The sequence below is a fragment of the Alligator sinensis genome, unplaced genomic scaffold, assembly GCF_000455745.1.
Source record: "Alligator sinensis unplaced genomic scaffold, ASM45574v1 scaffold647_2, whole genome shotgun sequence".
NCBI lineage: Eukaryota > Metazoa > Chordata > Crocodylia > Alligatoridae > Alligator > Alligator sinensis.
In genome coordinates, this window is record NW_005841832.1 from 6712043 (window position 1) to 6728999 (window position 16957).

The following is a 16957-nucleotide window of genomic DNA, read 5'->3' on the forward strand; positions in this document are numbered from 1 at the left end:
GTCATATTGGGAATCTTGGTAAATAGTAAATAAAGAGAAAACACTTGCAAACTATCCAAACTGAGCTTAGCAGCCTTTATTGCTTTCTGTCAATTATATAACAATACAGGAGGACATTTAAAAAAAATTCTACACAGATATTCATTAGAGCAGAGATAGATGATTTCGCTCATGGTTATGAGGAGTTTTCTAGACCAATTGATAGACCTGCCTTTCCAAGGAAAATAAAACAATTAAGAGAGAGGCTTTTAAAGAACAATTTAAGAATTTCAGAATGTCACTGAGAAATGCTAGCGGAGCTGTCTACAGCAACAACAAAATACACATTGCTTCTAATTCAATAATAGGGATGTTAAGGAGCAATGTGTATAATGTTTACTCCAGAGAAATTTTGTGCTCTATACTGCCATGAAATAGAGGGGTGAAGTCATTCTTTTGAGAGGTATATAATTTTCATTTCATAAATGTTCACATGTTAGGCATATTAGAGATATTTTGTGATAAGTTAATGCAAACTTACTGTTATCTAAAAGGAAATTACACCCATCTGCTCACAGTGATACTTAGTATAACCTCCAATTGTGCAGTGTTCCACTGGGATGAAGAGTAAATGAGGAGCAGTTGGCACTCTAAGGACTTCTCCTTATGAGGAGGGACAACTCTTCCATTCAGGGATGCATTGTCATATAAAGAATTCAGTATTTCTGGTACATATGCTCAAGGGATCGATCTCACCAAGAAAGCAGAGAGAAAAATGGTTTTTGAATCTTTAATGGAGTCATGAGCAGCTCCCTAGCTGGAGTTAACTTTAATTAGAGAACATTTTGAAAAGCCCTTTCAAATCCCTCATCAATTCCTGCTATTTAGAAGGTCTTTGGAAAGGTTTTATAAGATCTCTTGGGGAGAATCAAACATTGTGCTTACATCACTGGCAAATTCTGTTGCAGTTCTTAGGTTCCATGCTATAAGGTGTTAGTCTACCTTTTCTGTGGGTATTCCTATATCCACTATTGCTTCTTCAGCAAAGAGCTTGATGGGATGATTGAACTGAACAGTCATCCTGAAATTTTCTAATGCTTGTTTGCTCACTGAATTAGCAAGTTATGATCCTGTCTTTAGATATGGAAGGTAGTGTGAGAAGAACAATTATAATTCTAGCAGATCACAAAAAGAAAGAGTATTTGCTTTGGGATGAGCCAACATACCTTAGTTTTGCATGACATCTCCATAGAAGCTGCAGCTGGTTTTGCAAGCTGAACGTAGAAATTTGGTTGACGCTCAGGAAAAGTTCAAAGCAACTAAAATGTTGAAAATCTAGTATTATTTGTTGTGGGTAGATCACTTTTCAGTAGCTTTTGATTCTTAAAACGTATCAAATCCATTCATCCTCATTACATGAGATGCTTTACTGTGCAGCAGACTAATTTACTGTGCAGTAATGTCACTGTCTACATATGCACAGCAATTAGTTCACAGTGGACTAATTTACTACAGTGCCGAATAGTCCCGTCAAATACAAGTGGTATCCAGCAGTGCAGTAAATTACTATACGTAAATGCACGTGTAGACAGTGACATCAGGATTAATTTACTCCAGCTCAAATTGAGCTGCAATATATTTAGTTGCATTAATTGCACATGTAAATGTACCCATTGAGAACTAAATCTATGTCATATTTAAAATTTTAAATTAAATAAATTAAATAATAAATAAATTAAATAAATAAACAAAGCCTTGATGATACAGTTGCATGATATAGTTGGGGATGGTCCTGCTTTGAGCAGGGGGTTGGACTAGATCAGGGGTTCCTGATCCCATACTTGGACCCATACTGTTCAACATCTTCATTAATGATGTGGACACTGGAGTCAGAAGCGGACTGGCCAAGTTCGCCGATGACACCAAACTTTGGGGCAAAGCATCCACACCAGAAGACAGGCAGGTTATCCAGACTGACCTGGACAGGCTCAGCAAGTGGGCGGACGAGAATCTGATGGTGTTCAACGCCGATAAATGCAAGGTTCTCCACCTTGGGAAAAAAAAACCCGCAGCATCCTTATAGGCTCGGTTGGTTTCAAAAGGGCAAACATTCTCTCAAGCAAATCCCGGGACGTCATTCTCCCCCTGTACTCGGCCTTAGTGAGGCCGCAGCTGGAGTACTGTGTCCAGTTTTGGGCTCCACAATTCAAAAAGGATGTGGAGAAGCTTGAGAGAGTCCAGAGAAGAGCCACGTGCATGATCAGAGGTCAGGGAAGCAGACCCTACGATGACAGGCTGAGAGCCCTGGGGCTCTTTAGCCTGAAAAAGCGCAGGCTCAGGGGTGATCTGATGGCCACCTACAAGTTTATCAGGGGTGACCACCAGCATCTGGGGGAACGTTTGTTCACCAGAGCGCCCCAAGGGATGACGAGGTCGAATGGTCACAAACTACTTCAAGATCGTTTCAGGCTGGACATAAGGAAGAATTTCTTTACTGTCCGAGCCCCCAAGGTCTGGAACAGCCTGCCACCGGAGGTGGTTCAAGCGCCTTCATTGAACACCTTCAAGATGAAACTGGATGCTTATCTTGCTGGGATCCTATGACCCCAGCTGACTTCCTGCCCTTTGGGCGGGGGGCTGGACTCGATGATCTTCCGAGGTCCCTTCCAGCCCTGATGTCTATGAAATCTATGAAAACCTTTTTAGGCTGAGGAATGGCAAGCCACAGACTGGAAGTGATTGGCATATTGTGGGCAGGCAGCCAACCCTTTATGCTGAACATAAAAAAGGTTGAACCCCTACTGGCCGAACCATGAGAATACTCTGACTCACTTATGAGATGATTCATAAGTAAAGCTGACTGGATTTGAGCCCTTGTACTAGCAAATTTAACAACATTTGGTCAACCTGTACTTGACCAGCCAAACAAAAATACACGTGGTCCTTAAAAAAGAAAAATAAATGAAAACACAAACCAATAAATAAACAAAAAATAACAAAAAACTCAAACCACTGAGTATAAAGAAAGGCTGGCTGCCTGTCCACAATATGCCAGTCACTTCCAGTCTGCTGTTTGCTAGTCCGTGGCTCCTCCTTGCCTGGCAGGCCAGCCCTCCTGTGGACCAGCAGCCAACCTTTTGCAGCCTGCCACCGGGCCACAGCCCAGGGCTTGAACTCTACTTTTCTATGATTCTATGAATCTAGGCACAGAAAAATTGTCTGGTTTTGGTTGTGTGGTTTGGTTTGAGTTTTTCATTTATTTTTCTTTTTAAAGGACCATATGTATTTTTATGCTTGGCTGGTCGAGTACAGGTTGACTAAATGTTGTTAAATTTGCTAGTGCAAGGGCTCAAATCTAGTCAGCTTTACTCATGAATCATCTCATAAGTGAGTCAGAGCATTCTCATGGTTAGGCCAATAGGGGTCCAGCCTTTACAGCAGGTGTGCCCCAAATTAGCCTCATACCCTCCTCAAGCACCACCCTGTTCCCTTTCCCTTGCCCAATTGGCTGCTCTGTTTTCTGCTCCCTGCTTTGTGCCTGATCTCCTGCTTTGTTTTCTGCTTCCTGCCAAATCTACTGCCCTGTTTGCTGCTTCCTGCCCTGTCTGCCACTGTGCTGCCTCTCCCCTTCCTGATCTGCCACATACCACAAACAGAGGCTACCTCTGCCCCTTGGGGCATGCAGTGGTGACCCTTCGGTTAGGCCAGAAGGATTTGGCTTAGTTAAAGTATTAAATAAATCTCTTAGTCCCAATTCAGAAAATTCTCACTCAGGATAGCACTTAAGCATGTAAGCACGTGGTTATTTGCTGCCCTCAGTTAGAATGGACAATAAGAAGAAAAAAGCTCTCATGGCCCTGATGCTTCTTCTTGTAGAGAAGGCAGTAAGTATAAAGCTGAGTTTCCTTGTGCTCACAGGAAGGTATTTATTATTTCCTGTTTAGTTAAAAGAACATGATAATTACATTTTTAACCAGTCCTAGTATGCACTTATTTGTCTTTTGGGGCTTATGCAAATACATTTTTAATATTTTCAGAAAAAAAACCTTTGTAATTCTCCTTTGTAATTCTCTTAAGTCCATTATATGCTTAGGATGCAGTTAAAAAAGGGAGCTGGAGTGTTGCCATCTAGAACTACACTGAGAAAATTAGCACCATGGTTCAGCTCAGTTAGAACTAGATTGTTGCTTATACCAAAATCTTGAAGAGGAAAAAAAGACTTTTGATTTCTGTTTGCTTTATTTTCCTGATTTTTTGTCTGCTTTTCTACTGGAGCATCAAAGCCATTTTATGATTTGGCTTAAATAAAATAAACAGTCCCCGAAGAACTTTACACCTTCCCTCATTTTCTTTGCTTTACTTCTGTTAGTGAATTACTGGAGTATCCTCTGGCACCAGTTTAAATTACACCAATTCAAATGACAAGTAAGAATATAATCTCATGGACCCACTGATACTGCTTACAGTCTCAGCATGCTTTTAAAGACCAGGCCAGTTGCTTTTCAGCTCTAGGCCTTAATTTTTTTTTTTCTTCCCAGCAAGGAAAAGAGGAGTGACAGCTAGGGGCAGAAAAATTAATGTCTATTTATTTTTGTTAATCAGGTTTTAGTAGCATTTACCACAAACGCTTACTCTCAGACTGTTGATAAACCTTAAATTTGGTTTCATACGTTAGATTGCATCCACTTCATTTCTCACTAAGTCATAGTGTAATATTTAATGCATGTTCTAAAAGTGATATTAAACAATGAGGATGAGAGAGAGAAAACCATGAGATACAAAAGTGGTATTACCGTACTTAGAACAAGAAAAGCTGTGGACTCCGGTTTACAAGCTGGCTCCCAAGATTATAATTTTTATTGTTCAATATCTTTTTTTCGGGAGTGATGCTTTTTGATTCTTCTCTGACTGCTGCTTCTGGATGCTTCACCCTCAAGGCAGCTTATATTACTAAAGGTGGAAACAAAGCTAAGGAAAGTGGTCACCATCACTCAGTTGTAGATACCAATTAATTCAGGAAGGATGGGTGAAGATAGGAGGGTGGAAATGATGCCAAAGAGCCCCCACTTCTTTCTTCTCTGCTTCTCTTCCACAAGTATGGGACTGATGGTTTTTCTAACTCTTCCATTTGCAGAGCCATATGGAATCATAGGGCACAGTGGAAAAAGAGTCCTTTTATTTAAAAATATTAATTAAATATTCTTACTCAATAACTTAGTGTTTCCATTTGTTGAGTTTTGTCATGATGAATTTCTTGTGTGTCCAGACTGTTTTGCTTAAAGTTAATGGGATAAGAACATGAGAAAAGAGATACTTTTCAGAAGATGGTAACATTTCTTGAATATTTCTAGAGTCATTCCTTTTCCTGAAAATATTCCTTGGGATTGCCTTTTTATTGAATGCTGGTACCATACAAATGTAAAACTATGGGTTTGGCTTCCTAAAGCTCCAAATAATTAATATGTGGAAATTAGAAGCATATGTCTTTCATAACCTGAATAGAAATTGCATTTTATTTAATAAACCATTTGGTTATTGAGATATAAATTGGGGGGGCGGGAGGAAGGTGTAGGGGGAGAGTCTTCTGCTATCTCTAATTTCTGGTATATTAGCAGTAACTTGGACTATCCAGACCATATTAAGCCACCTAACAGGTCAAACTGTCTTGATGTCTTCCTGATTTTTAGCCCACGCTTTAAGAGAGAGGCTTGAATAGCTGGGATTTGCAATGTGAAGTTTTTTGTGGGCTAAGAATATACCACACAATAGATGTATATTTCAATAAGAATAGACACTGCTTGTTAGTTCATTAAGACTACAGAGAGGCAATGAAATTCTGTCTCTTGTAAGCTGAATAATACAGCCAGAGCACACTTAGCAGCCTGTAGGCAGTCTGGATTCTAAGTAGAGCAGTGGCTAGAAAACCCCAAGCTATATCAGGGGCCAAACAAACCTGTGGTCCAGCACAGAATCCATAAGGCATGCAAATAATTTTAAGCCATCTGATCCTTTTCTACCTGGGCTGAAAGGTCTGTTTGGCCTCTATGATGGAGTGTACAACTCAACGTGAGTCAGGAAAGAGGCTATTGAAAGCCTACTCACCCCTGCTCTATGACACCTAAGATAAATGTCAGGCTTTTAGGGCATCTATACACATGCCGGGGAGGAAGGAGGGTGCACATTAATTAGAGTGGCTCCAAGAGCTGCTCTAATTAAATCACCTATAGTGTCACGTGTATTAACATCCCCACTCTGAAAAATGGCTTTGCATCAATGTTGCAAATTGCAGTGATGCAACTGTCAGCTCGCCCCTTGGCCATGGGAGAGGTGGGCAGGCTTCACAGGAGAAAAAAGTATCAGGCTTCTGCAGCTACCAAGACAACTGGGGCTGCCCAGGAATGGGCTGGCTTGCCCCTTGGGCAGTGCAGGAAGGTGGTAGGCTTGCACAAAGTGGCTAGTATTTGTTTCAGATTCAGCCAATGTTCATAGATTCTAGATTCTAGGTTCAGAAGAGACCTCAGTGGGCCATCTAGTCTGACCCCCTGCCCCCTGGCAGGCAAGAAAATGGTCACCAAACCTGGGATCATATGATCCCAGCCAGGTGCCTGTCCAGTCTCCTCTTGAAGACCCACCAAGAATGGGGCGAGCACCACCTCCCTTGGAAGTGCATTCCAGAACTTGGTAACTCTGACTGTGAAGAACTTTTTTCTAATGTCCAGTCTAAACCTACTCTCCAGTAGCTTATGGCCATTGTTCCTTGTTGTTCCAGGGGGTGCCCTGCTGGCTACAGGATCCTGCTTTTAAGCAGAAGTGGTGAGGGGTCTGATGGTTGCTCTTGTGGAGCCTCCCTACATCCTCCCACAGCCGGGGTGCAAGCTATCAGTGGGCCAAGTGGCCCCTGCTGCAGGGGGCCCTGGTCCTTCTCTCCACAGTGGTGGCACTGCCCGGGCTGCTTGCTAGCAGGCCAGGTGCTGCCTCAGTTTAGAGGCAGCACTCAGCCTGATGGAACTGTTCCCCAAGCCTGCCCACTGGAAGCCTGCCGGATGCTGTTCCCTAGGCTTGAGGAACCGTTGGATTGAGCCAAGTGCTGCCTCTGAGCTCAGGCAGCATCCAGTCTGCCAGCAGCCCTCCCAAGTGGCCCCAAGGAGCACCGCTGCTGTGGATGGGAAAGACCAGAGCACCCCACAGCTCAGGGGCTGCTTGGCCTGTTGATAGCTCTCCCCCTGCTGTGGGCAGGCTCTGGCTCCAACAGAAAAAAAACAAAGGATCAGGCTCCTTGCTGTAAGGTGGGCCTGTACCAGACACAGTCCTGTAGGTAGTTGGGGCCATGGGCACTATAAAGCCTCATGAGGTCCTTACCTGTACCTGGTCTCCAGTGTCTGCCAAGCAATCTAGTTCTTGCTGTTGGAGTCCATGCCTGGCTGGTTGTGAATGAGGTATTGTTGGTTTCCATGGAGGGAGGCAGCATGGCTTGCTGCCTATGCTAGTGCCTCCCCTTCCTTGGGGCTGACGCTGCCCTATGAGGGGAGTTCCAGGTTGACCGAAACCAGCTTGGACCCCTGCATGTGCCTTGTGGTTGTGACCAGGTGTTGAGAGCCCTTGCAGGGCTCAGCATTGGCTGCAGTTGCAGCCTCCTGGCTCGAGGTGGTGCTGGGCATGTTTGCTGCCTGCTCCTGGCCTCAGTGGGGCTTGGGGCTGGGTGGAGCCTGGCTTTCTGCTTCCAGGTCTTCCCGGGGGATGGGCATGCAGAGAGTGCATCTCCCGCTGCTTCCTTGTTCTGCTTGCGGGTGGGGGCTGGGAAATATGCCTATGGGCTTGTTGCTAGCTTCCAAGATGACCTGAGATTTCACAGACCATGAAGCTCTCCAATGGTCCTTGCCCTGGTAACTGTGGGGCCAGTCCCTGCTACAGTGCTATGTTTGAAAGCTTATCTACATCCTTCCCAACTATATAGTTGGATCAATAAAAGGTATCGCTCACAAAAATCCTTGCCTCTGGCACATTTCCTGGACCATCATAGTACAGCATCACTCCAATGCTATGTAGAATTGTGACTTTTATAAAGATTCCGGTTCTCTTCCTATTGAAGCCAGTAGGAGTTTTGCTCTTGATACCATTTAGACTAGGATTTTGCCCAAAGTAATGGTTTTCAGTAAAGGAATTTCACCAAATGTAGTTGGCACTGGCAGTCCCTCAATTTGAGGATGATCTCTACCACATCTCCTTGGACTCTTAAGTCACCTTAAGAGGGACTACCAATGCCAACTATATTTAGTGAAATTACTGATACTTACCATTATTTTGGTAAGGTCACTTAAGAGTCCAAGATAACTTAAGAGTCCAATCCTTGAGCCATATATCCATCCACAGAAGTTGCAGATCTTTCCACAGGGGAGAGTAGGCTCTACACTGGGATTCCTCTTCTTTCATTCCTCTGCTGTCTCTTCTGTGCCTCGAGGGCAAGACACTTTACCTCAAAATGGGCTGACACTTGGATGTGGCTGCAGCAACACTGGAGTCAGCAGCCAGCTCCTTTGAACTCTTGATGTCAGCTTCCTTTTTCTTCAGGTATGCCTTCGATGTGTCCTTGTAGTGTTTCCTCTGGCTACTGCAGGATCTCAGACCATAAGTAAACTGGGAGCAGAGCACTTGTTTTGAGAGTTGAGTCAGGCATCCACACACAGTATGTGGCCCAGTGCAGTTGGTGCTTAAGGATCACTGACTCACCAGATATATTCCACAGCCTGAAAGACTTCTCAAAATGTATACCCTAAACAACACTATGGCAAATATGATTTCTATGTCTGTTCTACTCCATCGAGAGGTATGCCGTAGTGCAACTAAGCGAGGCAACTGAGGCAGCGGAATTGGGTGTGACTTTTTGGGCTGCAGTCATCAGCTTTACTTCCTTAATTGGTAGGGAGAAGCTTGCAAGAAGCTTGTGCTTGTATTATAACTTCTGGAACCTGCAAGTCATATTGTACCAGCAGTAACTCAAGTTCTTTGTGTGTGTGGATTTGGGGGCGGAGGAGGGGGTAGTTAGATTTTTGCGTGTGATTGTTTAAACAAGTTACTGTATTTTCAGATTATACTGAAGTTATACTGCCAGCTCCCTGTTAAAAGAAGTCTGTAAGATGGATATCAGAAATAACATTAATGAGCTGCTAAAGCCAAAATTACAGGAACTTATGAAATTGGTTAAACATAAAAACCATTAAACTGTTTATTGAAGCTTCACAGATATACTGCAGCTAATGAGCATTGCTGCTATTTAAATAAGCCCAAATTGAACACACATTACATGGATACATAATTAGTCATGGCAGTCAAATACACACAGACTCACTTTTAAAGCTTTATTTGAGGAATCTTTTCCATTCGATTTGTTTTGTTAATTAAAATATTTTTTTCAGTATTCACTTATATTTTAATATGATTTTTGCAAGTGGTATACTTTTCTGCTGTTTTTCTATTTGTGTTTATTTGCACTATGAATACAGCAAATGCAGAACATATATTCAAAGCCTTCCCTTTCTGTGGTGGTATTTGTCTTAACATCACTTGATAACATTAGATCATTTTGGTTGTACAGTATCTTTTATCCAGAAAGTTCCCTTCAAATTACACGTGCAGTGTTATCAGGGCATGCTGTAGAATTAAATCCAGATGCAGGGGTGGATTTTAAAAAATTTCAGCTTTTTGGCTTTTACCTTTAATTGGAGTACACAAAAAAATACCAGATATTTATTTGGATACGTTGTCCCATTAAATGGTTACCAAGCCAAATAACCAATATTTTGTGTTGCCCTTCTTCTTTCTGCCCTCTCATAAGGTGTTCATGAAGGGTACCTATGTTTGTATAGTCCTAAAATCACCCTTTTTCATCCAGACTAATAGAGTTAGGGCAGTTACCTACCAAGTCTCTGGAGCCTAGTCCCTTTCAACCTTTCATCTGCACTGTATACAGCAGTCCCAAATTGTGGTGATATTACAAATAGGATATAGACTTTAATGCTTTAAAATCCTCGCCCTACATCATATTAACCCAAAAACTGGGCCTTTAGAAGGCTTCAAGGAAGAGAGTAAGAAACCACTGGTCGCCTCGTTGGTCTTGTCATGAAGGAAGAATTTCTTATTGATTCTGGAAAGTGAGTCAATCATATTCGCAGCACCTTGGGAAAACCTCTGTTATGGGACAAGTAGGCAGGGAAGAACAGCAGCAGAACTACTGCTACATGCTTTAAGGGCTTCATTATTTTGCAAGTGGAGAGGGCCATGTAAATAATCAATACTCCATTCCCCAGCTGCTTAACTAATGGCTCTAGGGAGGTAAAGAATTCTGTCTTCTTTGCTCCCCTTTCCACCCAGTCATGACCACCATGGATGTTCTTGGAGAGCAGGTGAAGGCCTCAGAGCTATTTCACTCTAAACACCAAGGACTGTTTGTTCCTCCTGATGGTCCACTTGATTTGGGAAGAACAATATACTCAGACCTTCTTCTTGCTAGAAAGTGTTTGCCAGTATAATTAAAAATGTCTTACCCTTTCCCTCCTTTCCCATAGTGCTACAGCTTGTAACTGCATCTCCCTCCCTCCCCTGAAAGAAAAACAACCCAACAAAATACAATGACAGAGATGAAGTTTCTTAGATAGATAGCATGGCTTTATACCAGTTCCCTGGTATAATTTATGTCACTAAAATGACTTCTTAGCTGGTATAACTGTATTCAAAGTAGGTATTCACAAGTATAGCTGTGTCACAGGATGGATTTTATTTTTCTTTTTAAATATTCCTTAATGAAATAGCTAGACTAGCAAAATGTGTAAGTGTAAACCTGTACTCTACTCACTTTAAATACTATTGAAATGCAGTCAGCTTTGGAGTGGGGTGAGTCTCTTGTTTGATGGCATGCATCAACCAGTGTTAACCAGGGAAAGAACATTCTAACTTATTCAGCTGAACCTAGGAAGAGGAGTATTAAGCAGGTAGGATATAATTAACCAAATTTAAAGAATTACAAGGTCCTGGATCCTAAAAACACTTCTGTTCATACTGAGCTGTAAACATATTGGTAATCACACCGGTTTAGGGGAATTACTTAGATGCTTCAAGTTAAGTGTAGATACAGGTGCCTTCTGAATTGCCTGTTGATGTGGTGTATCTAAGATCCATATGTAAATTTGAGAGAAATAATTAGTTTAGCATACTGGAACTAATACCCTGTTTTTCCAGAAGATGCAATGATATGTTTATAACTGAAGTAGTCAGGACTTCCAGGTTTACATTTCCTCTGAAAGGCTTTACCTTCAGCAGCATGTTGTCCTCTAAAACCATTACCTTGGTTCAATACTGACTCTGAGAAAAGAGAGCCATATATTAAATCACCAGCAGCAAATCATGCTACACCAGGTTTTCCTTGGGGGCTCTTCCTCATGTGTCTCTACAAGCCTGAACCTATTTAGATTGTGAGAGCTGTCTAGATCACACGCTGAGGTGGTAGAATGCATGCAACAACGTACGTACTCCAAATACAAGGTGATCATATGCTTTTCTGAACTACAGTCTGAAACATTAAGAAAACACTAATGTATTGATGTATAAAGAATACTCAAAGTTTCCCTTACAATGCTATAATTAAGGATATATCAGCACTTAGCCTACAACATGCATTTTGGGGGTTTAAGAAAATCCCAGCATTTGTTGTAATCTTTTAGCTAATTGTTTTCTTTAAAAAGACATTTTTCTCAGATATTTTGTATTTAGCCCTTAAGCAGAAAAATGAAGTCTTAAGACTCTACTTATTATTTTTTGCTGAGTTTAACTAAAATGGCTTACTCTGTGCAAGTTGTAGGTCTTTAACACCAACTAATTGTTTCAGGTACAGAAACTTGACACGGCATTTCTGTTTGGAAATTAGGTGCTAGATAGGCAGAATAATTGTTTTTCATGAAAGCATAAATATCTTAACAGCATTTCAAGTTTAAAATTGTTTTTTGCTTAAATGGGTGCCCAAAAAAGTATTCTTCCCAGTCAGTTTTGAGACTGCTGTAACCTAGTCTACCAAAACAAACTGCTTCCCATGATTTTGTATCCAAACCAGTTTCAAGAAGTATTAGCTGGGGTGGATGTATGGCAATATAGCTTATATTTTCCTAGGATAATATTTTACTCTTGGCTGCACTCAGCTTTTATACCTTCAGTTTTCCCCATTTTGTTCCCCCAAACTCCCAAGAAAACCTCGCCTTCCCCCAGTTACCTTTATGTCCACATTTTCCTCCTCATGCATGGAGTATGAAGGGTGGTGTAGGACATGGAAGGGAAGTTTTTTGAAGAAGATGTGAGAGAAAGGTTGTAGGCCTTCTAGAGATTTGCAGTATATTTAAACATAGCTTTGAGCCGTACTGGAAGCTTCCTGTTATATCAGTGTTGTAGCCTGGCTTCCACACTTAGCAGTTTTGGGAATTACAAACTGCTAGGGCTGAGTGAAGCTTTGGTCACTGATTCAATTTGGCAGAGATTTGGCCTGATTCGCCGACCAAATCTCCAAATCTGAATCGAATCAGGAGACCCGTTAATCTCTCTGAATTGAATTGGAGCCCTCCGAATCAATTCAGAAAAATTCGGAAAGATTCGATGATTTGGACATAGACCCAGCTTTTAAATGTTTTTTCTACATACCTCTAGGTACTAGGTGGCTCATGAATGCTGAGATGCTGGGGAGGAAGGAGCGTCCCACAAGAGCATGGAGGGGAGGTCCCAAGAATGCTCAGCAGCAGACCCAGAAATGGACCAAAAGCGCTTCCGGTCCGCTTCTGGGTCTGTTCCGGCTTGGCAACTGGTGCCTCTTGGGTCTGGGGGGGCACCCAGGGTACCCTTCAATGCCTAGTTGGAGGAAGCACGGGGGGTGGGGGCTCCCCGTGCGCTCGGTGGCGGACCTGGAAGTGTACCGGAAGAACTTCTGGTCCACTTCCAGGTTTGCCGCCAAGCATGCGGGGGCTCCCCAAGGTACGTAGAAAAAAACATTTAAAGCTATATCTATGGCCAAGTCACTGATTTTCTGCATCAGCATCAAAACTTCAGATATGGATTCGGCTGAATCGAATCGAGGACAGTGATCCGAATCACTATCCCTGATTTGGGCCAAATCTGAATCCGAATTGAATACAGCCCATTTCGCGCACACCTACAAACTACATGCATATGCATGTCCTACAGTAATGCCTGAACTTGGTTTATAGCATGATCCTAACCATAGTTTGGCAATATTTGCAGCTAACAGTCTGCAGTATACTGTACTTGCATCCATACGTTATGCAGATTAGCGGTGCTAAAATAAGAGCTTGCTTATTCTCTTATTTTATTTCCATCACAGTTCTAGAAGGATGGTAAGGATTATTTATGAGAGGAAGGGGGATTACTTTAGCCAGATGATGTTGCAAGTGAGCAGGGGAAAATGTAAAACACAACATCTTCCTGTAATCTTACACAAATTTTACAGTAAATCTAAATCCAAAAACACAGGTTTTCTAGTTTTGACTTCAGAAAGACATAATATATTGACTAAAGTTTTACTAAACAAGAACACACCCACCTGAGCCCACCTCTAGTGAAAAAAATAGAAATTTGACAGCCTTCTAAATACTGAAAAACATTCTTGTCATAAGCTAGCAGGTTTCTCTTTTACATATGACAGCACAGCTACATCAGTTTAATTGACCTTGGCAATCTGCATCTGCTAGTGGTAAGTCCCTCCGGGACACTGTATTTTTAAACTGCATTTTATTGCCGAAACTGGGTGTCACAGCATAGTTAAAGCTACTTAAAAATAACTCATTTTGGTATGTGGCATCAAGATTTGCTAAATTATTTTTATTTTAAAATATACTTTTCCATCATAAAACAACATTAAACCCCCAAATTAAAGTAGAAAAATAAACCATGGTTTGTTTGTTTTTAGTATCATGGTGATTTTTATTATATAGGAGTGACATGGTTTTAGGGAGGTTTCTGTAACTGTTATTTGTACTTATATCCCATCTATACAGTTACATACAATACAAAAGTAGTATGTAAAATGTGCATTTCAGCTCTTGTTTCACACATAATGTATGTGTTTCGTAATGGTTTGAAACAAGTGAGAAAATTGAAGGTATATTTCTACAATAATGTTTCATAAGATTTTTTTAATTTCCAACATTTCTGAACTTCTTTCAGGTCAAGCTTAACCATTTCAGTTGAAGTCAATCCAAACATTTAATTTTTGATTTGGTCATATATATATTTATTTATATCTTTCTTTTATAACACACAATAAAATATAAAGTATTTTCAAAATGAAAAAAAGCATGAATTCTTAAAATTGAATGTGTTCAGATTATTGAAATGCTACTTTTTTTCTTTTTTGGGTCAAAATCTGTATTTTTGTTGAAGGTAAAACACCACAAAAACAACATTTTCTGATGGAAAAAAAAATCCATCTAAGAATTTTTGACTGACTTTGATGATTCCTGATCAAAAATTGACAGAGGACCATTTCATTATGTGGGAAGAATCTCTTGATCCATGTGGGATCTGAATATATGACTACAAGGACAAATATGGAAAATCTTTCTTATTAGCTTACATTGTCAGTTGCAGCATCTGACAATTTTGAAAACTGCAGAAAGCACTTGTGTTTCTCTGTTAAAAGGATTTGCGCTTTGAATTAAGATTTTTAAATAAAACATTTTTCTCATGTTCATCAGTCAGTGTGATTCAAACATTGCGTAATCAATTATAAAGATTATCTCTTGATCAAGTACTTACATCTTTTTATCTTTTGTTTAAATACAGTGAAAGAAGCCCTGAGTCCTATCAAGTTTAATAGATGGGGCCTCCCAGAAGTAGATCCAGAGACCATGCAAACAAGTGAACCATGGGTGTTTGCAGGGGGTGATATTGGTAGTCTAGCTAACACTACAGTAGAATCAGTGAATGATGGAAAACAAGCCTCCTGGTTCATGCACAGATACATACAGGTGAGACTTCAAAGGCAGTGTTTTTCTTCCTGTTCAAATCTGATATCTATTGTCAGAAATACTCTCATTACCTTGTTTTTTAAGGTTATTAAAATAAGTGTCATCAATTTCTAGAATTAAACATACAGATTTCGAGTGGGTGACACCCAAATTCACTAGGGACTGGTGCATTACAAAATCATTGGCCTGGGTAATTAAAGCTAGCGGTATATAGTCACATAAATGGTTTTGGTTAATTGAAACGACATTTTTCTTAAGCTTTAAATCCTAACAGCTTTTTGCTTTTTGCTTTTCAACTCTGGATTCCACCAAGGGCAGTAAGTACAATATATAGTATGAATAGAAATTGTAACTTGGTAATTAGAAAAACAGTCCATCAATATTGAAAATAACTGCTGGTGCAGAAGGTAAAATGTAAATCCTGGCAGCATTGTTACCTAGGGAAGATATTTAGATAGAAGTTGATGGTATGCTCACACTAAACCCTCACACACCACTTGTTTTGTTTGTGTGTGCTTGTGGTCCAGCTCATACAAATCTACTCCAGTAGCCTATAAGAACAAGATAAATAAAAGCCCCAGCAGATGGAGTAAGCTATAGCAAAGAAAGGTAAAGATTTTTATAAAAAGTGTGATTTAATTAATGTAGATTTGAGTAACCAGGTGACTAAGCATTTCCTCTATTTTTGCTCTGGGGGTGCTTCTTTCTGAGATCTGCCCTTTGTTTATTCAGCCTGTTATCATGTTATACCAGATGCAGAGAAAGGTATAGATCATACTTAGAGAAGCCTTTGTGTACACCAAAGGTCCTGACTCTCTCTGTATTAGTTGATGGAGATGATTGTGGGAGGAGAGACTTTTGGAACAAAGACAACTGAACGAAAAACTTTTTCAAAATAAATGGATTTGAATAACTTGAACTTGGCTTCATAATGGGTTTGGTTACTTTTTTAGGTCCATCTGCTCAAAGCTTCTTGTGATTGCATGTTTTGTAGGGTCTGATCTGGCTTCTGAAAAAATGCTTTGTGGCTGCAAACTTTCTCTTATTCTTAGCATGTACAGGCAGTCCTTGACGTACGACTTTTTGAGTTACGACAAATGGCATTACAACATTTGTAAATTGACACCCTATATCAATGTTCCCATACTGGTTTTGCCTTCATGCTGGTTGACACAGCTGCGTCCAGCTAGTAAGTCTGTTGTGGTGGAGGAGGGAGGGGGGAGGGAAGGGGCGTGGGGGGGCAGATCAATGTCCCCATAATGAGGGAGGGATTGGAGCTGGGGCTGGGACCCAGCCTGAGGCAACTGCTGCCCACAGAGGGGGTGGGGCAGCTCATGCCGCTGCACATCACTGGTCTGGGAGCTGCTTGTGTGATAGCTAGTCCGATAGCCTGCTGCACCTGCTGCCAGTCTGGGAGGGCATGGTGGGGTGTGCCCCAGGATCTGCATGGGGCAGGCAGGGTCATGGCTGTGCTCTGGGCAGAAGGCACTGGGAGCAGGAGCTATGCTCCCCTATGGCTTGCACAGCTGGCACAGGGCCAGCACAAGACTGAGCCACTGCGCTGCCTCTGGATGAGTGGCGCACAGCAGCGGAAGGTGGCCCAGTCTCCCTGTGCCTCCCAGATGAGCAGTGGCTTTGCCCTGGCTGGGCGAGTGGTGGCAGGGTGTAGGGGGACGTGTACTTCTGGATTGGGGCAGGGCGGGTGGTGGAGCAGGGGCTATGGGAGGGCTGCAGTGATTTTTCAGGTGGCACATGCCCCCCCATGCCCTGCTGCCACTTGTCCTGCTGGGGCAAAGCCACTACTCATCCAGGAGGTGCAGGGAGGCTGAGCTGACTCCCACCACTGTGTGCCACTTGTCCAGAGGCAGCGCAGTGGCTCAGTCTCACACTAGCCCTGTGCCAGCTAGGGGCAGGTGGGCATAGCCCCCGATCCCAGCACCTTCCACCCAGAGTGCAGCCCT

General features: G+C 41.9%; 1 protein-coding gene across 1 annotated transcript in view; it reads left to right on the forward strand.

Moving 5' to 3' along the window:
• The window catches only part of DPYD (dihydropyrimidine dehydrogenase), a 646991-nt gene that overhangs the window by 306218 nt on the left and 323816 nt on the right, over positions 1-16957 (forward strand). Inside the window, exon 12 of the mRNA XM_025193285.1 lies at positions 14812-14996. Within this exon, the coding sequence (XP_025049070.1) occupies positions 14812-14996 (185 nt within the window). The remainder of the gene's footprint in view (positions 1-14811; positions 14997-16957) is intronic.